This window comes from Lynx canadensis, chromosome B4 (assembly GCF_007474595.2).
Source record: "Lynx canadensis isolate LIC74 chromosome B4, mLynCan4.pri.v2, whole genome shotgun sequence".
In the NCBI taxonomy this organism is placed as follows: domain Eukaryota; kingdom Metazoa; phylum Chordata; class Mammalia; order Carnivora; family Felidae; genus Lynx; species Lynx canadensis.
The window spans coordinates 138,056,315-138,077,725 of record NC_044309.1 but is presented as its reverse complement, the minus strand read 5'-3'; the positions used below and the strand labels follow the sequence as shown (position 1 = coordinate 138,077,725).

At 64.0% G+C, this 21,411-nt stretch overlaps 1 protein-coding gene across 5 annotated transcripts in view; it reads right to left on the bottom strand.

Moving 5' to 3' along the window:
* Positions 1-19,505, bottom strand: part of GRAMD4 (GRAM domain containing 4) — a 74,137-nt gene extending 54,632 nt beyond the window's left edge. Inside the window, exon 1 of one of the 5 annotated variants that reach the window (XM_030320952.1) lies at positions 19,431-19,505. In XM_030320952.1, coding sequence (XP_030176812.1) covers positions 19,431-19,459 — 29 coding nt within the window. In that variant the 5' untranslated portion in view covers positions 19,460-19,505. Of the gene's footprint in view, positions 1-7,131; positions 7,546-17,094; positions 17,364-19,430 lie in introns of those variants that run through there. The other 4 variants (XM_030320948.1, XM_030320950.1, XM_030320949.1 and 1 more) reach the window with 4 other exon arrangements.
* Positions 19,506-21,411: the final 1,906 nt, after the last annotated feature.

The window sequence follows — 21,411 nt, the reverse complement described above, 5'->3', positions numbered from 1 at the left end:
TATATCGGGGCCTTCTGGTGACCTCGTAACCGAAGACTACAAAGGGTTCTGAGCCCAGGGTCTGAGAGCCACCAGCCTACCCAGTGACCCTGGAGAAGGGGCGCAGGGGCGGGCTGGTCGGTCCACGGCTCCCCCTGACCCCAGTCCAGGCCTCGAGGGGTGGCAGCTGGGACCCAGTAGGGAGCTGTGTCCGCAGGCACGACCAGAGCGGGCCCCAGGCGTGCAGCAGGCTGGACCGCAGGCCTGGCGGCGGGGGAAGCGGCAGGCTCTGTGGCTGAAGGGCGTGTGACAGACGGGAGGTGGGGGGGGGGGGGGGGGACGGGGCCTGAGCGCCGCCTGCTCTGTGTCACTGCGCGTGCAAGAGTGGCACCCTCACCTTACAGGGAAGACTTGGCCCAGAGCCATGCAGCAAGGGAGGGGCAGCGCCCCCGTTCCCGGCCAGGCCAGCAGCTACACCTCGCCCCTTCTCTCCACCTCCGCCCTCCCCCTTGGGGTTCAGGCCAGAGGAGTCCCCACGCACACGTCCTCTTACCCACCCCATCTGCTCACAAACACCCTCCCTGCCTCTGGGTGCCGTGCGACTTCCAGGGGCCACAGACGCCTCCGGCTCCAGGAAGCCCTCCCCGAAGGCCTCATCCACAGGTGTCTCTCGGTCCAGGCACACGGGCCCTGGGACCCCTGGGCTCACACAGCTGAGTGAACGTGCACACGTACACCGCCTTGCACCCCTGCCTTGTGCACCCCCACTCTGCCTCTGAAGCCCAGCACGCACGGCCTCTGTGGTTCTCGGCGCCCAGCAGCCCGTCTCCCGACCCCCCTCCACCCACAGACTGCAACTCAGCAGGCAAATCAGAGCCTTTTTGGTCCCAGGAGCACACAGGTGCTGCCTTCCCGGGGGAAGGAATCGAACGCAGGTAAAGCAGAAGGGCCCGGTGGCCGGGAGGGAAACGAACAGAAGGGGAACCAGACATACCGGCCCGAGCGCACCAGGCCACCAGCTCCACGCTCCCCACCCGAGGACCCGAGCGGCAAAGGTGCCCCCGTGCAGAAACGAGGCTGCGGCGGACCCCGCCCTGCTGGGCGGGCGGACAAGGCAAGCCTGGGATGTTGCACGTGGGGGACACCTTCTGTCCCCCTTGACGGTGACCTGAGGTCCCGCCACTGAGAGACCAGGAGGAGGTGGCAGCATCTGGGGGACACCTGCGGGCACCGTTCACAAGCTGGCGGGCGCTCTCCAGAGACCGCGGCATCACCCACCCTGAGAAACCAGACGTGGAACGGTCCATTTCACGGCCACTCGAGAAGAAATGATGCCAGCACCGCAGGGCCCGCCCGTCCGCAGGGCCCTTCCACAAACTGCTTCTGTAAACAGCGAACGTTCCCCGGTGCCTTTCAGGTTAAGATGGGCTTTGCACTCGATCTACAGGGAGAAGGCAGCACTGGGAGCAAGAGGGGCCCGGGGTCCTCCTGCATCGCTCCCGAAGGAGGGCCCCTCCTGGGAAAAGGCTTCCGAGGTCACTTTTCTGCAAAGGGCATTAAAACCTCAACCGTGCATTTGCTTCAGCTCCAACAAACGGGACAGGATCCGTCGGCCGCGCGGCCGTGATGCCAGATGGAGCTGATCTGAGGCAATGCTCTCGTCTCCTTCCACAGAGAACACGGGAGGTGGCGGTGGGGGGGGAATCAATATCCGAAAGCACAACGATGAGGAAAACGGCTCAAAGTCTGAAAAGCCATCGCATCCCCAGGCTCCAGAATCAGTAACGCGACCACTAACACCCAGGCCCCGCCACCGGGTCCAGGGCGCTCCCGAGCACGAATGTCCAGCCCCCATCTGTGGACACAGCTTCCAAATGCCTACGTGTCCTGTGCGGGGGCTTCTCCCCAAATCCCGTGCCGTCCCAACCCCGGACCCCACATCTCGGTCGGCTTTGTCCCCACACTCCCTCTGTGACAGCCCCCTCCCGGAGACCCCCCTCCTGCCTGATGGCCCTGCCTCCTCGGGGCTCTGGGGGCAGCATAGCAGGTGGCGGAACCCTGGCCCACACACCAGGCCCACCCTGTGGCGCTCACCTTCCCCCACTCACCCCTGTGCCCCCTCCCCCCCCCACCCTGCTTCTCTTCAGTTCCGGCACAGCTGATAAGGGCCTGCGCCCTGCAGCTCCTCTGTCCCACATCAGGTTCACCTGCCCTCAGAGGAAGTCACAGATGCACCACTCCCTCACGTCCCCATCGGACCACAGGGGCTCCTGCCCCAGCGGGGCCCCACCTCTCGGCCGACCAGACCCCAGCGACCCAGGCCTCCTCGGGCAGCCAGAATCCAGCACCTGCAAATCAGACCAGTAACCAGCATTTCATTTCTTGAGGTCGGGGGGGGCAGGGAGCCACTTAAAGGGTCCCGTCAGGATGCGGGCCAGAGGATGTCCGGCACCTTCCATGACTGGAATCCCCGGGCAGCAACAGCTGAGGAGCGAGAGGACCCCTCCGGCCCCTCCACGGCCACAGCCCTGGCCTCGGCTTACCGGAGCAGAAGACACCCCAACTTCTGGCTAGAATTCTTGCCGAAGTTCGACCCAGAAAAAGGGTCTACTGCCAAACCCTGAACCAGAAAAACGCAGCTGATCGGAACAGGCCGCCTTCGCACCTGAGAGGCAGCCCGTGCGAGCAGAGAACAGGCAGAAACCCACATTCCACGCGAACTTGCCCTCAAACAGGAACCTGCACCGCACTGGTTTCCGTCCTCGTTACGACGCTGCGGGCAGGTCGCAGCAAACGCGAGAGACGCCACTCAGCAGAGCCCCTCAGGTCCAGGGGAGGCCCCGCTCACCGCATCACCTCGTCCCCACCCGCCGTGGGGCTCCCGCCACAGCCTGGCTCCGCGAAGGTCCTTCCGCCAGGACCCGCGCCGCCCGTGCCCACGTGGCACAGCCACAGGGCCGCCCCGGTCCAGCTTCCGGCACCAAGCTCCGCGATCCCGACAGAGAGCCCCCGTCCCGACCAGGGTCCAAAGGTCTGGCGGTGGATTCCCAGGGGAGGGCAGGCCTCACCGAGAGCGGCAGGCTCCTCGGAGACCTGGCCGATCCGGACTGACGGGTTGGCACAGCCCAGGAGGGTGGTTTCCCATCCTGCCCGGGGACAGCAGCTGACACGATCCGGCAGCCTCGAGACCTCGGGGACAGTGGGAAAGGCTCAAGGGAGCAACGGAAGGCCGCCTGCTCGGGCCTGACCCCCAGGTCGCAAAAGGAAACAAGATCCGGTCAACTGGTTCACCGGGAAGAGAAGGGCCGTCGGCAGCCCCCACCTCACTCACCGCTCAGCCCGGCTCCACCCACACAGAAGGCGGTCAGAGTCCCTCTGCTGTGACACAGCTGACCCTACCGGAAAGGCCGGCCAGGGTCACTCATCCCCAGCACACTCACACCGACAGAAACTGAGAGCCCCGGGCTCGACCGGGCCATTTAACCGGTCAGACTCCCAGCCTGGGTCCCCACTCCACATCCCCCCAGACAGTTCAGCAAGAAGCAGCGGGGGGGGGGGGGGGGGGGGGGGAGGGGGGGGAACCTGCAGGTACATGACCCCTGACCTCCCCCCCCCGGAGGGCTGCACCTGCGCACAAGCATTCCACAGCCTCCACCAACTGCCTTTGGATAAAAAGTCCATCCACCTGCTGCACTGGGTCCGCATTCCAAGCAAGGAGAACACGGGGGTGGCTGGGCCCTCTCTGCAGGACCGCAGGCTCATGCCGACCCACTGCGAGGCCCGGACCGGGCTCGGTCCTTTCCAGCTCCTTGGGAGAGCCCACCATGGGGACAGAGGGAGAAGGAACACCAGATGTAAGGACAGGAGAGCTGGAGGGGCCGGCTCGCCCGCTGGCTGTGGACACTAGCCACAGTCCCCACCTCCATGCGGCTCGAGGGTTCTCCGTGCTCTCCAATCTCGGCCCCTCGAAAGGTGCAGGGGACCCTCGATGATTCCTGATGGCTTGAGGGGGGCAGCCGCCAGGGTGGTCTGGGCAGGGGTGTGGGTACGGGGGGATGGGGGTCAACGCAGGACAGGGCGGCCAACCCTGGCCAGGGGCTGAGCTGCCTGACGGGAGCCTGTTTTCCTCTCCAGGTCCTCCACGCGGGGACCCCACCACCTTCACGACCCTGGTGTCAGGGGCACAGCCAGCACCTACCCTGGGGCTATAAGACAAGGGTCCCAAGGGTAAGGAAACCCCTTGATAAAGGCAGGTTCACAGCCCAGGACACCGAGCTCGGAAGAGGCACCACTCTCCAAGGCAACCACGAGAAAACCCTGTCCTGAAGGCCAGTTCCCCCCACGTCACCTCCAGGGTTGTTTTGGAAACCCGAGGCATTGAGCCCAAAGGCAGGGTCTCCCCACTTGGTGCCCCTCTGCCCCCTCACTTCCCAGGAGCCTGCCAACAGCCTGGTCACGCCTCTCGGCTGCAGGGCAGGTTCTTCTGGGCCTGGTCTGCCGGCCACACGCAGGGAGGGGCTCACAACCCCCATCCCTCAATGCTTCGCCTCATGGGGGCCCCTTCCCGGCCCCAGGACACCCCCAGGGTCGCCGGAGCTCCGATCTTCCCCTTCACCGCAGGGTGGCCCCAGCCTCAGGGGCCCCTCTCCCATCCCAGGCCGTTCCCACACCTGAAACTTCTGGAAACACCTGCCGTCAGCGGGGCTCACCCCACCACCACCAGAGGCTCCTCACTCCCCCACCTCCCTCACCCCAGCTCTCCTCTGGCCACCTCTGGCCTCTCCCCTGTGCCCCACCCGTCCTGAGCACACCCTGTCCCTCACACCTGTGTGCTTTCATACCTGCCCCGGCCTCGAATGCTCCTCAGGTGTCGCCTCCCCAGCCCCCGCTCTGCCCAGACCACTTCTACCTTCAAGGTTCAGCCACAAGAAGAGGGTCAGGGAGGAGGGACGCCCCCAGGCAGATGTCGGGCCCTACCGACACAAGACAGTGTGGTGCGGGCCCAAGAAAGGCCTCCCCCAGGAAACGGGCAACCCGGGAGCTGATCTCCCGCTGGGAGAACCTTGTTACTCGGGGGTTATCATCAAGGTCCGTCCCCGCTCCTGCTTTGCTGGCGAGCTCGAGGGCACCTCTCACGTTGGAAATAACTGAGTGAACAGACAAGAGGGTCCTGCGTGACTGCTGCGGGCGGCTCCAAGGGCCAGGATTCCTCCAGGTCTGTGAGGCTGGGGCCCCGAAAAGAGAAGAAGATCCGGCCCACAAGTCTCCCTTCCTGAAGCTCTCCCCCAGCCCCATACACGCTACCCCAGAAACTCAGCCCCACACCCGCCTCCCCAGCAAAGGGTGCTCCACGTGGCCCCCAAGCTGCCTTCTGCAAGCGGCAGGGGAGCCCCCCATGAGAGGCGCTCAAGGAACATTCCCTAAATGGACAAGAGCGGCAAATTCCCCTCCTCATCCAACCTCACCCACCCAGCACCTCACAGCCAGAAGGCTTCTGGCTTCAGCTGAGGTTTGAGGGGGGTGGGGGCAAGCTGGGCAGGAGGGAAGCCGGCCATGGCTCACCAGCCAGGGTTCACGAGGATTCCGTAAACACTTCCGGAAGGCTACCTTTCGCTGTTGGCAAGTGAAAGGCCCTGCAAACCACATAACCGTCAGCAAGGCTTGCAGGTTCCTTAAGGAGACACGCTATTTGCAAGCCTTTGAGACGACAGTGTAGGTAAAATCAACTCCTTTTATGTTTTTTGTTAAAATGGCTTCTTTTGAGAAAACCTACATGGAGAGATTTCTCATCTAGGTTATTCTGGTGCTCGAAAATAATCACGGAGTAGGGTTTCTCTCTCCTAATTACACAGAATTTAGGACAAAATATTCATGTAGGTGATTCTGAAATACTTTATAAATGGGTCATAACAGGCTCTTTTTATCCCCAGCATGTTTGGGACGCAGCAGGGCCAGCCTCTACGCGCAGGGGAACGGGCCACAGGCTGGTCCCCACAGACGGAAGGCACACGAGTCAGTGACGCTCAAGATGGAAATCCCGCTCCGAATTCGGGGCTCCTGCGGGTGTAACCGACGTGGTTCCCAATCGGAATGGTAAAAAGATCCCGGAGAGAACGTGAACCCGGTTGTGAATGACCGTGTTCGCTCTAAGCGAGGCCACGGCTGACCTTTCTTGCTACGACTCAGGGCCGGCAACTCACCCAGCAATCACACAATTAGGCAGCCAACTATTGAGAAAATACACTCTTGCCTAACTTAAAAGGAAGCTCATCTGTCAATTAAGTCTGCTGGCAGGAGGACGGGGAGGTGGCCTCACGCCCCAGGTCAAGGGTCCCGGGGGCGGGGGGACTCAGATGGGCAGGCATCACCTCCTCAAGCACGCCGAAATGCCCTCAGCCAAGTGGTGGGGACTCTTGGATGAGGGATATGGTCCCTGCCCCCCGGTGGGGCCCGCACTTATGGGCAAGGTCCCAATGTGCCAATGCCACCTGACAGTTCCTCTGTCCCTCTGTGGCCACGGCTAACTGTAGAGTGCCGGGGGTTGGGGGGGGGCGGGGAGGAGGGACAGGACACAGACCTTTCTGGGGTGTGTAAGCTGGGACACCAGCAACGACTCTGGCAGCATAGGCCGCACTCAGATTTGGTGAGAGTTGGTAAACTCACGGTCCACTTTCTGGCACAACAGTAAGGTTAACGTGTTTTAGGTCTGGGATCAGAGCACGTAGGACAAAGAGGGATTCCACAGTCACACGCTGGGAAGAGGGAGGACACAGTGACCTGCCTCGGGGCCTGTCCGTTCTGGGGCCCCTGCCTTCTCCAGCTGCTTCTCTAAACGAGACCCCGGATCCTCGGCTGTGCTGGGACAGACACCGTGGGCTCTCCCTGCCAACCTCTCAGGCCCATCCCTGCCCGGCCACGGCCTCTCTCCTGTGCGCCTGGCCCGTACTTGGTTCTAAGCCCTGGGTTTCTTCCCTCCCCTCCCCCTGCCAAGCCGCACCCCACCCCCACCCCAGGCCCCTCAGGAGGAGCAGCCCGCAGACACCCACCGACCAGGCATACGGGCGGCAACGCCCGGCCTAGGCCACACACACACAGAACTACGGCGCCCCGGCCCCAGGAGCGCCACCTTCTCGGACGGGGGCCCCCACACACCTCCAGCACCTCCTCGGCTCTCTGCCAGAAGGCAAGGGGTCCTGCAGCTCCAGGGGGACGCAGAGCAGACACAAAGGGCTGGACCCGGGGCTGCATGGGTCACGCTCCAGACTCTGCCCTTCCTGCCTCTGGGAGGAACCCAGAGGCCTGTTCAGGCCACCAAGGCTGATGCAGACGTGCCAAGGCCCTGGGTGACAGTGGCCTCTGTAATCACCCAGCCTCGCATCTCTCTGGCTGTGTGATCTTTCCTGAGCCACCTCACCTCTCTGTGCCGGCCCCTCCAGCTCTCAAATGGGGCCATTAGCGAAGGAGACCACGGGTGTGAGACCTGGGCCCCCGCGGCAAGCTCCAGAGTCCCCGTTACCACCATCGGGCGGCATTTCTGTGCGAGCCTTCCTGCTCCAAGTGCCCGTCCTCCCGTTCTTTAGGGTTCCTGCCCCACCCCCAGCAAAGCTCCCGCCCCTCTCCGAAGCGGTGACACAGGCTCCAGGGGCAGGGACGGCCCAGATTAGCGAGGCCTCCCTGGCCCCGCCCCGCTCCGCCCCCCAGGCCTCCGCTCCAGGCACCGCCCCCTGGGCTGGCTCAGCCTCCAGAGGGCAGAGCGAGACCAGACCGAGCCAGACCCCAGACAGCACCCTCCAGCAGATCCCGCCCCGCTGGCTCCGAGTGAGACAGCAAGGGCAGGGCAGGGAGCATCATGGTCGGCCCCTGGCCTCCCAGCGCTCGCTGGCCAGGTGCGACAGGCACCTGCAAAGATGGCCCGAGCCCGAGCCCCCCATCAAGGAGCTCACGGTCCAGTGGGGGAGACCCACGTCCTCTGATGGAGGGTCAGGTGACAGGGAAGGATCTGACACCCCGGCTTTCCCGACAGGGTTGGGGAGGTCCGTGCAGAGCCGGGGGCCCTCGGCACACACACACACATGAAGAGGGCAGGTCACCCCGAAAGCAGAGTTTAGGGTCCCCCTGAGGCCCGCAGTGGGTAACAAATAGGACAACTTCAACCCTGTAAAACACCTAAATGGGCCCAAAAGGTGTGGCAGTTGGGACACAGCCAAGGGCACGGGTCCCGGGGGCAGCCACTTACCACGACCTTTCCAACCCCACTTACTCATCTGCAGAGTGGGGACCGTGAGGCCACAGCCAGGTTTGTTGTGGGGGGTGTCACCCACGCACTCACCCTCTCCTGGGGTGCCCTGCCCCCCCACCAGACCAGCAGGACAGCATGCTGTCCACGCATGGGCCACGTGAGGTGGGGACCCCGGCATCCAAGACTCCCCCCTCCCCCAGGAGGCTCCGGGGCCTCCCAAGGATGGCAGCAACTCTGCCAGAGGGCCAAGGACCCCGGGACCAGGGCTGCAGCTCCGGAAGGATTCCTCTGGAGCACCAGCGAGGCTGGAAAAACCTCCCCACTCATGGAGCACCTGCTGTGTGCCCAGCCCCCGCCCAGCATGTGGCCCACCTGCGGTCCCTGCCCTGGGTCAGCAGGAGCTCTGCTCTGGAGGAGAGGCTCAGTCACCAGCCCCACGCCTCCTAGCGAAGCCGTGACCCGGGCAGAGGAAAGGCTTTAGCACCAGCCAGGCCTGGGCCACAGCTAGGCTCTGCCCAGTCTGTCCGCTCCTCTCAGGACGAGCAAAGCCCAGCCTGTGTGACAGTGGTGTGGGGCTCGGGAGCCTGACGAAGGACCCTGGGGAGAGGAAGGGGCCGTTTCAAGAACTGCAGCCACCCACCTCCCCGCCACGGGAGCATCTGAAGAGTGCCCACTCCCGGAACACGGCAGGTGGCTACGAGCTGTGGAAGATCAGGCGTGGGGCTTTTCAAAGCAGAGAGACTGGCTGGCGAGAGGCCACGTCTCCCCTTTTCTGGCCCAGCCCGCAGACAGAAGCATGAATCCCCCGCTTCCCAAGAACCAGGCGGGCCCGCCTCTCACGAACGCTAGCCGACCTCCACATCCAGGAGCCCCACCACGTCCCTTCTCGACACTGTGCCTTCCCAGCACCACCGGGGACATGCCCAGCGGCACCTCGTGCTCCCCCCGCCATCAGACTCCCCCGCCATCATGCCAAGGCAGTCATGAGGCTTCCTGGGCCTCCCTCCCGGTCTGGCAGCGGCCGGGGGTTGCTGGGGCTGATCTCCCCGGGCACACCCCCGCGGTGGTGCCCATCTGCCGCCGACACCTGCCGGGCCCCTCCTGACCACCACGGACCCCTTGCCTCTAGGCTCTCCCGGCAGGGACACGGACGGCCCCTCCTGCCTTGCCTTCCCCTCCAGTCCTCACTACAATCCCGCCGGCGGCCAGCAGCTCCGCCCAGCCTGGATGTCCAGGGCTTTCTGCTGGTTGAGTCACATCTCACTTCCTCTCCACCCAGCTCAGCAGCAGCGAAGTCACGGGCCCTGCTCTAAGGACCAGGAAATCTCTCTCCTTCGCTTCTGCCTTCTGGTCCAGCACCTCTGGGTCCTTACCGCTACCCTCCTCCTCCACACCAGCTCGCACACCACCTCCGTCTCGCACGCGCCTGCACGCGCACACTCAGATGCTTACGCTTGCTTAAACTTCCTCGTGGAATGCTCGCGACATGATTCACACTCCTCCCTGCATTCTCAAGCATGGGCTGTTGAACAGAGGCTCTCTCTTCATTCTGACCCAGGATGCGCCCAGCGTGCCTGCTCTACGCTCCACCAATATGACACCCTGGTCGCCCACCGGGCACACCGCCGGGGAAAGACACGCGTTGTCCTCCTGTCCAGCAGGGACTCCGACCTTCCTCTCTGGATGGAACGAGAAAGGGGCTGCAGCTCCCGGACACCCGACCTGGGTGCTGACGCCAGCAGAGGGCCCCCACGACACGGCCACAGGGGCCTGGAAGGGGCGCACGGCTCAGCCTCAACCCGCCGGCACCAGGCGGCGATGCCCCTCGGGACAGCTGGGCACCCCTCCACCCCGCCCCCACATGTGACCCTCACCCTTCTGCTTCCTGGACGCAGGGTTTGTGAGATCATCCACGCACCTCGCTGCCACAGGGCACCCCCGTCGGGGTGTGGGTTTTGTGGGAACCCTGCAGGGGGCTGGTGAGCCTGGTGCTTCTGAGAGTGAGGCTCTGAGTCTTGTGATAATAAAGGTTTGGACCAGAGGCCGGGCCGGCATCACCCCCAGAGCAGACCTGACTGTGCCTGTCACACGGGACCCAGCAGACCCACAAACGTCAACCCAGAAAGAAGGAGGGACGCAGGTGTGGCACAGCAAGGATCTGGGAGGGGGACCCCAGCGGGGGAGCCAGGCCAGCAGGAAGACACAGGCAGCGGGACCACGGCACGCCGGCCCCACATCAGGCCCCAGGAGCCTCACTCCCAGGAAGAGCCGCTCGGGCATAAGAGCACCCCCCCCCCAGCCCCACAGAGCCCCCACTCAGTGAGCCCCTGGCCAGTTCCACCAGCCTCCTTAGATGCCCCCCAGGGGACCAGGGGAGACTGGAGCCCCCACACCACAGCAGGGAGACAGGAGCTTTGAGAAGGCCCAGACGGGAGGCCCAGGCAGCTGGCCACACATCCCACAGCACCCCCGACGTGGCCCGGCCCCAGCAGATGGGGGCACGTGCCGGCTGGATCTCCAGGAGCCTTGCACGGAGCTGACCTTTGGTAAGCTGCCCCCACAGGCCCCCACCAGAGCGGGCCCAGGGGAGGGCAGAATGCTGGCTGGAGGCCCAGCCCGGCCTACAGCCCCTCCTCACTCCTCCTCGGCCTAAATCCCCTGTGTCCCTCCAAATGGGCTCCTGTGGCCCCTTCTCCCCCCGCCAGGGGTCCTCCTGTCCCCCAGGCGGGGTGGGCTGCTGTCCCGCGGCCCCCACCTCGCTCGTCCCTCCCGCCACGTGCTCCTGGAGGCAGCGGCCTCGCTCCCCGGCACTGAGCAGGTCCTTCTCGGCAGGTGAGAAGGCACGGACGGGGCACGCAGCACAGGCACCACGCCGTGGGCTGGGCAGGTGGCCGGAGCCCCCCCAGGTCCCCGGCGGGAGCTCTCCCGAGAGCGAGAAAACAAGACTGGCTCCTCTGAGGCCCCCAACAGCCTGCGTGGGAAAGGGCACGGGGACGCTGCAGATGGTGTGGGGGCACGGCGCTCCCGCCCACCTGTGCGCCGCCCCAAGCGACGGTCACCCTCGCTGCCCTACTCACCGTGTCCTTCCCGCTGTCCTGCCCCGTTTTCTCTCGAGGACAGCCACCGTGCCAGCCTTCGTCCGAGCCCGCTCCGCCGGCCGCTGCTCTCTTCGGAAACTCCCCCACCCGGGGCCGCGCTCGGGCCCACTGAGCGCTGGGAGCAGGGCGCCTGGCCCCACAGGAGGCGTGCAGGCACCCCGCTCCGGGGCACCACCCCCTGCCCAGCCCTCCTCCTCCTCCTCCTCCCGGGAGCCTTCCTCCCCGCCAAAGAGACCCGCGCGCACATGTGCAGACAGACCCTCCGTGGAAACGGAAGCCAACGCGGAGCCTCACGTCTCTCGTTTCCAGAAAGGAAACTGCCCTCGGGGCCCTGCTGCTCAGGGGTGCTCTTGCGAGGGCCGCCCCTGCTCAGGTGTGAGTTCAGACGTGGGGAGGAGCCAGGCCCCACCGGGATCTCAGCCCAAGAGCTGCACGGGGTCCCCCGCGGCCTTCCTCCTCGTGCTGCTGGAGCCAGCCCCGCTTCCAGATTGCAAAGGGATGCCGGGTCTGTGTGCCCTGCACCCGCGGGGCGGGCTGACCAGGCGCAGCCGGAGGCCCCAGCTCCCCTCTCCCCACCTCCCCGCAGGCCACGGGCCTTCTTAGAGACGCGCCGCGCCGTGAGCCCCCTGCAGCCTGAGTTCTGACGGCACGCCAGCGGCCCCGCGGAGAAGCAGCCGGACGCGCAGGCCGCATCCAGGCCCACAGAGCTGCCTCCCACGGCCCGGGATAGCCATCCTGGTCCCGCTCTGCACGCCGACTGGAATGGGCCAATTAAGGAAACGGATGCAAAATGGGGGAGCCCGGTTCCCACCGCGGGATGGAAACGTCTTGATCAGCGAGGGGAGGAGGCCAGAAGGGCCCACGTGGTTACGAGGGGACTGTATCAGCAGGATGAGCTCACGTTTCACTTAACAGGGACACAGATGGTTACTCGCCGAAGTCGTTGGAGTCGTGGGCACATCCAGAGTTAGAGGACCTGAGTCTCCTGCTCCGTCATCTCCAGCGTGCGGACCAACGAATCCCACGGCAACAAGTGCACCAGCACCCGCCCCCGCGCCCTACCCTCCTCTCCTGTGCATGGAACCCCGCTCCTTGGAGAACCCGCGGACCGCAGGGCTGGGGCGGGGCGGGTGTGCCAGAGAGGGAGGACGAGCTCGCACCCCACCGGGTGGGGCCGAAGCTGGAGCAGGCTCCCCAACAGAGTACGAAACTCGAACCCTAAAATCAGGCCCGAGTCCCTGATGACGTAAGACGGACTCGTGAGTAAATGAGCCAAGAGACCGAATAAATTAGTGAATGGGGTTTGGAGACAAGTCTCCCCCAGCAGAGGATTCCAAACACGTCCACAGATACCGGGCCCTGGAGCAGCTGGGGCTGAACCCCTCCCTCCAAGTGGGCCGCGCACACGGGCTCCCCCACAGAGGGCAGCGTGGACAGGGGTGGGGGTGGGGGAGCCTCAGTCAGGTGACCGAGGCGGACACCTCGGGGATCAGTCAGGCCGACCGAAGGCAGGCGCCCTGACGGGGCGGGACGAGGAGGGCCCTTCACCTGTGGGCTTCCTCCCGAACCCGGGACCCCAGTCCAAAACACCCAAATTCCAACTGTCTAAACACATTCCAATGTAGAGGGATCCTACAGTATTCCTAATACTTCTCAAGGCTTCAGGATCATCAAAAACAAGAAAAATTGAGAAACCCTCCCAGCCGGGACGAGCCTCAAGAGACAGGAAAATGAATTTACACAATATCCTGGATGGGATCCTGGGACAGAAAAAAGATTTGGGGTAAAAACTAAGGCTGAGTAAACTGCGGACTTTAGTTAATAATGTGTCAACATCGGTTCGTTAATTCTAACAACGTTTTCACACCAACTAACATTAACAACAAGAGAAACCGTAGACGGGACTATGTGGAAATCTCTGCGTTATCTCCGCAATTCTTCTGTGTACCTAAAACTACCTTTCAAAACACAGTCCATTAAAACCACCACCACCAACATGCCGCCCAGGGCGGGATGGGTCACTCGGTGTCACTCGGCAGGGCACCCCGACACCCGCAGCCAGACCAGGCCCTGCCCTTGAGACGCTCCAGAGGACACGAGCAGTGAAGTTTCAAAGCCAAGTGACCCTACCATAATCATCAAGGAGCAGAAACGGTGGGGATGTCAGGGAGAGAGCCTCATGGACCCACGGCCACACAACCCCCCACCTGTAAGCACTCACTCCCAGATGCCATCCCCAGAGAATGATGGAAGGCAGGGCCCCTGTCCTCCCGGCAGCTCAGGAGGCAGGTGGGTAAACAGGCAAGCACACGCAGGGTGACTAGCACGGGGGCCCATGAGGTCCTAACCCCGCGGGAAGGGGAAAGCCAGGAAGGCTTCCTGGAGAAGGCAGGGATGCTACTGGCTCAAGGTCCCGGTGCACAGTGGGTAAGCTCGAAGCGTTCTCAGACAGCCATAGCAACCAGGGGGGGCGGCTGCGAGCTCAGACCCCTGGTGCCTGGTGAGGCGAGCTGAGCCCCCTGAGGTTCTGAGAAAGGGGGTCGGGGGCCGCTCGGGGCCACGCTTCAGAAGAGTGATCCACAGCTACATGATGCCACGCAGACGGAAACGCAGCGTACTAAGATGAGCAGACCCCCGGTGGGGGCCGGGGGTGAGCAGTGACTAGCTGCTAAGGGACCCGGGAGGATCCCCGGGTGACAGAAACGCTCGGAAATTTGACTTGTGGTGGTGGTTGTGCAATGTTGTGAACATGCAAAACCTCGGTGAATCGCGCACCTGTAAGATATGCAAATTGCACCTCAGTAAAGACATTTCAAAAACAGACGCCTCTCTGCCTGCCCAGCCCCGCCTCCCCCAGCCAGGCTCCCAGGACTGAAGCTCCTTGTGCGTGGAGCCCCCTCAGCCCCCCAGGGCCCAGCGAGGCGCCCAAGCCCGGGGCTCACCGTGGGGAGCGTATCCATCCACCCACTCGTTTCTCCAAGCTCACAGACCCAACAGGAGGAGGGAAGAACAGAGTCGGGAGGGATGCAGTGAGGCCTGCTAAGTGATCAGAGGCCTCTCTGGCCAGGGGAAGGGAGCAGGGATGTGTCAGACGCAGGGCTCAGCCACCCTGGAACAGCCCTGCAGGCAGCATGGGCAGAAGGGGGCCGAGAGGGCGGCTGGGTCAGAATGGGGGCTGCATGCCTCTCGGTCCCAGGGCGGGCGCAGAAGTGCCCCCCACCTGCACGCCATACCGGCAGGACCAGGGAGGGACTCCTGCCTCCTCAAGCCACGTGCTCACCCCAGACAGCCCCAAGCCCCTGCCCACAGGGGGACGGGCTAGAAGCAGGGCCCCTTCCACGGATCAGGGGGAACCTGACCCCGAGAGAGGGTGAGCTGTTCCCCCCACAACCGCCGGGACCCTGGACGGTGCCCAACACATCTGGTTTCTCTCACCCACAGCTCAACCGGGGTTTGGGGGCATACAGGAGTTCTGGGTACGCCTGCCCTTCCCTGCCCCTCATCCCGAAGGAGCAGGAACCGAGCACAGTGCTTTACAGTTTCTGAGCACGCCCCACTTGAGAGAGAGGCGATACGGCTCCCATCCCGTGTCACGTACCTTTCCCCCCAGATCCGGTCTGAGTGCTGCACAACACGGCCACTCAACACCAGCCAGTGCCGGAGATGGGGAGCACCTGCCCACCCCCACCGCTCCCCCCTCCTCCGTGGAGAAGCTGGCCGGGCCTTCCTGTGTGCTCTCAAACCCCCCACCCCCGGCTTCTATATTCTACACCAACACCCTCGTTTACAGGTGACCTAGCTGAGGCCCAGGGAGGTTAGGCACCTTGCTCGAGAACACACAACGGCAGGATCACAACTTTTCTCTACCGAACCCCCCTGCTGTAGGTTAGGAACAGAGACCACCGGTTCAAACGTGGCTCTGCCACTCACCAGCTCGTGGCCTGCACCTCAGAGAGGCTGTGACAAAGGTCAATCATATAAAGCGCCCAGAAGGCTGTCAGGCCTGGGCTTGGGGACGCTCTTGCTATTGGCACGTGTCTGAGAGCAGAGATTTCCTACCCTGATCCTAAACGTGCTGCTCACATGTCTCTCACGAACCCCCAAAAGAGCACGGCCTTAGGGGCCAAACAGCTCAAACTCCCATCCGCCCTCCGCTACCTAGCTAAATGGGGTCTCGGGCCAGCCCCACCGCCTCTCCGTGCCTTAGTTTCTCTCAAGGCACAACGTGGCGAGAACACCTGAGCCAACGTCTGGCACAACGGAGTGATTTCTAGGACTGTTACTAATGGTTTTTGGTTTTTGTTTTTTTCATAGGCCAGTGCTTCCTGTCGTCTGGCTTTACCACAGGGGACTTTGATCACAGGGCTTAAACATAATCACAACCCAGTTACAACTCAAACGCCCAGCACTCTCAACAATAGCCCTCAGATGGCGACTGTCATTAGTGGAGAATTATGGGCCCAAAGTCTCCACCCACCCCTCCCCGCAGGCCACACGCAGACACTAAAGGCCAAAAGAACATGGTTTTCTCTAATTAGGGAAACCCTCATTTTCTTCCCCCACCTCTGTTTGTAACAGAAGTCAGAGCAACCTGCCTTTGAGTTCTCAAGTTAACCGATTACATTTCTTCCTCGGCAGCCGGCTCCGAACCCGGGGCTGGGCTAGGCTGGGCCGTAAACAAACCAGCCACTAAACGACCACCACCTGGGGCGCCTGGGGGGCTCAGTCGGTTAATCGTCCACTTTGGCTCAGGTCATGATCTTGCAGTTTGTGAGTTTGAGCCCCACGTCGGTCTCTGTGCTGACGGCTCGGAGCCTGGAGCTGCTTCGGATTCCGTGTCTCCCTCTCTCTACCCACCCCCCTCAAAAAATAAATAAACAGTAAGAAAAAAAAATTAAACGACCATCACCTTCAGGGACCCAGGCCTCCTCCCACGTCCACCAGCCACACCTCACTGTTGAGGACTTGCACTCTTACCCTCTCTACGTGGGGTATCTGCTAGATTCTGCCCCGGATGGAGACCCAGTGAGAGTCCCCACTGCTATGCCACCGAAAAGCCAAGGAGGAAAGATCTGAACCCGCTGCAGTACCAAAGACCCTGCAAACGGGCTTTCAGCTCCCCACCCCAAAGGCCTTCCCTCAAGCGCCATGTGAGTGGACAAATCCTCATCGAGCGGCTTCCCACCGACACCCCTGTCTGTGCTGAGCAAACAGAAGCTGCTTCCCCAGCAAGTACATCTGTATTCCTCCCACTACTCACTTCCACGGCCCACGTCTCATGTCCCCCGATTCATTTTCAAATTCTTCAGGCACGGGGACGCTCCACCACATCCCCCGATGCCGTCAGAGCTCCCCCAGGGCAGCAAGCGCACACAAAAATGGTCTCCTGTCCTCCTGACAACATGTAGCAGCCGCCCGCAAGGGGAGGAGGCAGAAACTCAGAGAAGGAGTAACCGGGCCACGCTGCCCTAACAGGTGCTCCCGGAACACTCAGGTCCCCAGCACGGCCACTAGGCAGGAGCCCCCGCCTCCGGACGCGAAGAGGGCCAAATACCAGAGGTGAGGGGCCAGGCGCCCACGTGAGGGGAAGCCTACCAGCACCCCAGAAAGGAGCAGCTGGCGGGAGGCACACGGCTCCAGGATGGAAACCCCAGGCCCGCACACAGCTGGTGGAGCTCGAGCTTCCAGAGGGAAACACCCAGACCAGAATTTGTAGAGAGCTGGAAGAGGTCCACCGGGGCCCACGAGGTGACGGGGTCCCCGTGGCACAACACTCACAGGGGTCACACCGTGGACACATCAAGGGAGCCCTCTGTTCTCCGATTGCACGGATCCCGTCAAGACCAGCCTGGGTTTGGTGCTGGCGTCTGTCACATCCGTAACGTCGCCGTTACCGAGAAGATGGGCTGCAGGCTCGAGCCTCCCCTGGCAACGGGGCTCGCTGGGATCTGATAGCACTTTGTCTCATTGTGCCCGAGCTAGTATTCTATTCTGTTCTGTTGGACAGCAAAAATGGTGATTCAGGAAAAACGGGCCTGATTCTCTTCCTCGGTTCTAGTTGGTGAAGGTGAGGCCTAGGGAGGGCAGGGAAAGCGGAGGTCACACGGAGCCGGCAACCGCCGGTCTCCTGACACCCACTCCTGGCTGGACTTGACCGATAAGAGGCGGGCGAGGAGGGGGGCCTTGCAGCCCGCCACTCTCGAGAGAGACCACCTGGTTCTTCCTCCCTGAGGGGTTCCCCACCCGCCTCTGTAGAAGACACAGAGTAACTGGGCTGCCCAGGGCCACAGCAAACTGACCACGACTTTGAAACTTTCCCCAATCAGTTTCCGGGAAATGCCTTTCCCGAGTGCAAGCAGACAGACGTTCCCAAGGACAGACCCTGCTCGTCCCGCACCACTGGGACAGGCCGCACCACTGGGACAGCCACACCCTACCAGCCAGGGCAGCTGAGAGGCAAGAAGGGCCGAGGAGGTGGGGGCCCCCATCCTAAGGCCCTGAAGACCCCTACCTCTCCCATCCCTGGGAACAGGCTGGCATCCCCTGCCCCCGCCAGGAGTCCAGCACCGTCCAGGCTGTGGAGGTTCAAGGCCCCTGCCCAATGGCCACAAAGTACTACAGAAGGATCAACACCACGGCCACGGCAGGGAGAAGGCCAGCCAGGCCGGGCCCCCTCCCTAGACCTGGCAGGCGGCTTTCCAGGTGTGCGGCAGGAAGGGGGACCAGGTTTACCTAGCTCCCGGATCTGAGGTGTCCCAGGTGACAGCCGTGGGATGTGCTTCCACCCAGCGCGAGGCAGGGCCAACAGCTCGAACACACTCACCCAGCCGGACAGTGCGTCCTCGAACGGGTCCGGGAGACGAGCGGGACAGTCAGAGAAGCTGTGGCTGCTTGGGGGCAGAGGGCACTGCCAGCCTCACCCGGGTGTCCTGATCTCTGCCCTGGGTGTGCCTGGCCAGTGAGAGGCCTGCATCACCTCATCTAATCCTCTTACCAGCCCCCCTCTCCCTTTACTGGGGGGGGGGGGGGGGAAACTGAGGCACAGGGAGGCTCAAAGCCTTCTTGCCCAAGGTCATGGAGCACCATGGAAAGACTCCCAAGTCCTCTGTTTAACTACCATGTAGCCCTGTCCCTTTCCATCCCGCCAGGCCCAGACTTAAAACAACCTCCAGAGCTGGGCCACTATGGGGAACGAGACTCAGCAAGCCTCAAATTTTGCGTGTGGGAGAGGCTCAGAACTCTGTATTTCCTCCCCAACCTGCACAAGGAAGGCAAGAAGAGAACCCCATCCCGCAAAAGATCTCCCCAGAGCTGAATTTTCCCTGCCTCTGGAAATTTGGGGCTGGCAGCAGGCCCGAGATGAACATGGCTTGGGGGGGGGGGGGGGTCCCTGCTGCTCCTCCCACCACAGACCCACTGTCAGGGGCAGGTGCGCCGGCCCACCCGTCTCTGGCTCTCCTTCCTCCCCAGTTGTAGGCCTGGACAGGGGTGCTGGCCCAGTTCTGAGCGGTGGGGACCCCAGGCTGGGGGCCGCCACACTACACTCCACCTCCTGGCCTGCAGGCGGCCCTGGGTCCCCGCAGAGCCCCACTAGTTAGAAGTCACAAACAAAGGGAGAGTAAACAGGGCAGAAAGAGGGGCGTAGGGAGGGGGCGAGTGGCCACAACTTTTTGGTGGGGTCGTTTCTGGGGTCGCACGGACCGCCGGGGTCGAGGGCTCCCACCTCCTCCCCTGTGCGCCCAGGGAGTGGGTCGGAGGACGACCTCCCTGTCCCCACTTGGCCTCAGCGACCCCCGACCCGGCGACCAGCAGCACCCCAGCCCGGGCCCCGCGCCCCCTAGACGTCCTCCTCTCCCAGGCCGGCCGGGAGCCGCGGGGCGCGCGCAGGGGGCGGGGGGGGGGGGGTGGCCGTGACGCGCGCTCCGGAGCCGCGCGGGACCTGGGGGCGTGTGTGCGGGGCGCGCCCGCGCTGGGCCCTTCCCGCAGGGGCGCCGGCCCCGGGCGCGGGGATGAGCGTGGCCGAGCGGGCCGGGTCGTGTCTCGGCCGGCCCGTGCCCGGAGCGTGTCTGTGTGTCCGCGAGGTCCGTGTGGGCGTCCGCGCGCGCGCCGCTTACCCTGCGCGGAGATCGGGGCCAACTCTCATTCACCCGCTGCGCGGCGCCCCCCTCGCCAGCCGCCCGGCCGCGCTGCACCTGCCGCCCGCCCGGGAGCCCAGCGGCGCCGGGGAGCCCGGAGGAGGCGGCCCCGCGGGTCCCGGCCACGAGCGCGGAGGCGGCGGCGGCGGCAGCGGCGGCGGCGGCGGCGGCGGCGGCGGCGCCAGGTCGCGCGCTCGCGTCCCGCTGCGCGGAGTCTGCGCGCCCCCGGCCTGGCCTGCGCAGCCGCCGCCCCGCCCCGCGCCCCGCCCCGTACGCGGCCCCGCCCAGCGCGCTTCCCCGCCCCACCCGGCGCGGCCCGCTCCGGGGCCCACGGGGATGCGCCTGTCCCGGGGGGTCCGCGCGCGCGTGCGCGCGAGCTCGATCACGCGGCGCCACCTTTGTTTGGGTGGCCCACGTGCGCGCCCGCCACCTGCGCCCGCGCGCACGCGCAGCGGCTCTTCCGTACAGAGGCCCGCCAATCTCGGCCGCGGCCACGCGCTCCCGCGCTTCCGTCACGGCGGAAGCCTCGGGTACAGCCACGCACGGGCACGCACGCTGCTGTCACCTGCGCGAGGCCCGCGCGCGGGACAGCCAGGGGACTCGCGGGGCCCGCCGGTGGTTCTGAGATGGTGACTGCTGCCAGTCGCGACCCGCCTCCCATCGGGAAACCCCACAGTGTGGGGGTGCACACGCACTCCCTCTAGACTGCCAACACCTCGCAGGGGCTCCCCCTATGCCCAGGGGTGCTATCCAGCCTCAGACTCTGGGCCTCTGGCCTGGCCCCCAGCTTCTCCGAATCTCGGCTTTGTCATTGAAGGGAGCCCCGCCGCCACCTGCACACTCACACCACACAACGGGGCAGGGCAGCAGAAGAGGGGTCCCACTCAAAGCGCTCCTGCCCCTGGGTCTGGGACACGCCCCCCCCCTCCCCCGGGAGAAACCTGCCCCGACCTGCGCCCCAGGACCCAAAGCTGTCAAGCTCACAGTACAGTGCTCCATGGACAGGTAGAGAATAACCCTCAGAACCCCAAGCCCTTACTCCAGGTTGGGGGTACCCCTATCAGCTCCCCACCCGGGTCTGACCAGGACATGGCTATAGGAGATTGGGCTGGGAGCCTCCCCTCTGTCTGGAAAACTCCTATCCATTCCTCCAGGGACCCTGGGTCCCTGGAGCACTCCCTGGGGCAAGATTCAGGGTCCCTCTTTCGTCCACCCCAGCATTCTCGACCAGCGGAGGCAGCCCCTGTGGGCCAGGGTCAGAGGCAAGCGTTCAGGTGAGCTCCTAGCAGGAGCCTGTCCCTCTCTGTGACTCAGTTTCCTACCTGCAGAACGGGAAACGACATGACTCCGGAGTAAGGGAGCTAACAACATAACCTTCCTTCCTCCCACTCCACCAGGCCTGCACGGCCCAGCTCCAAAGCCCCCAGCTCCACGAAGCACCCCTTGACCAGCCTGGCCAGAAACAACCCCGGCCTCCCACCTGCCGGAGGGCCCAGCAGTCCCTACCACCTCCTGCCTCCATCACTGTGACTGACTGTTTGCATTGTTGTTGGTTATGTTCTTGTCTCCCCCCTCCCCCACCCACTCTCCCCACAGCCCACCTGGGGAAAGACCCACACTGTGAGTCCCTCCTCCCACCCCCACCTCAGGCCCTTGGTCAGGCCGTGTGTAGTTGCCAGGGCCTTGTTGTTCACAGATGACAGAAAGGCACTTCAAAGTAGCCCGAAAGGCATCTATTTGCTCATGAAATGGTGGAGCTGGTGGTGACAGCTCTCCCCCCCCCCCCAGCACGGCACAGAGCAGGTGCCCAAGGAACGTGTTTGAATGAACGGCCAGGATTAGGGGGAGCAGGCAGGAGCTGGGGGGGGGACCCGGGGAAGAAGGGAAGGGGTCGGAGCAGACAGCTGGGTCCGCCCCAGGATCCCTCACTTCAGCCTACCCGACAGCCATCTGCTGGGTG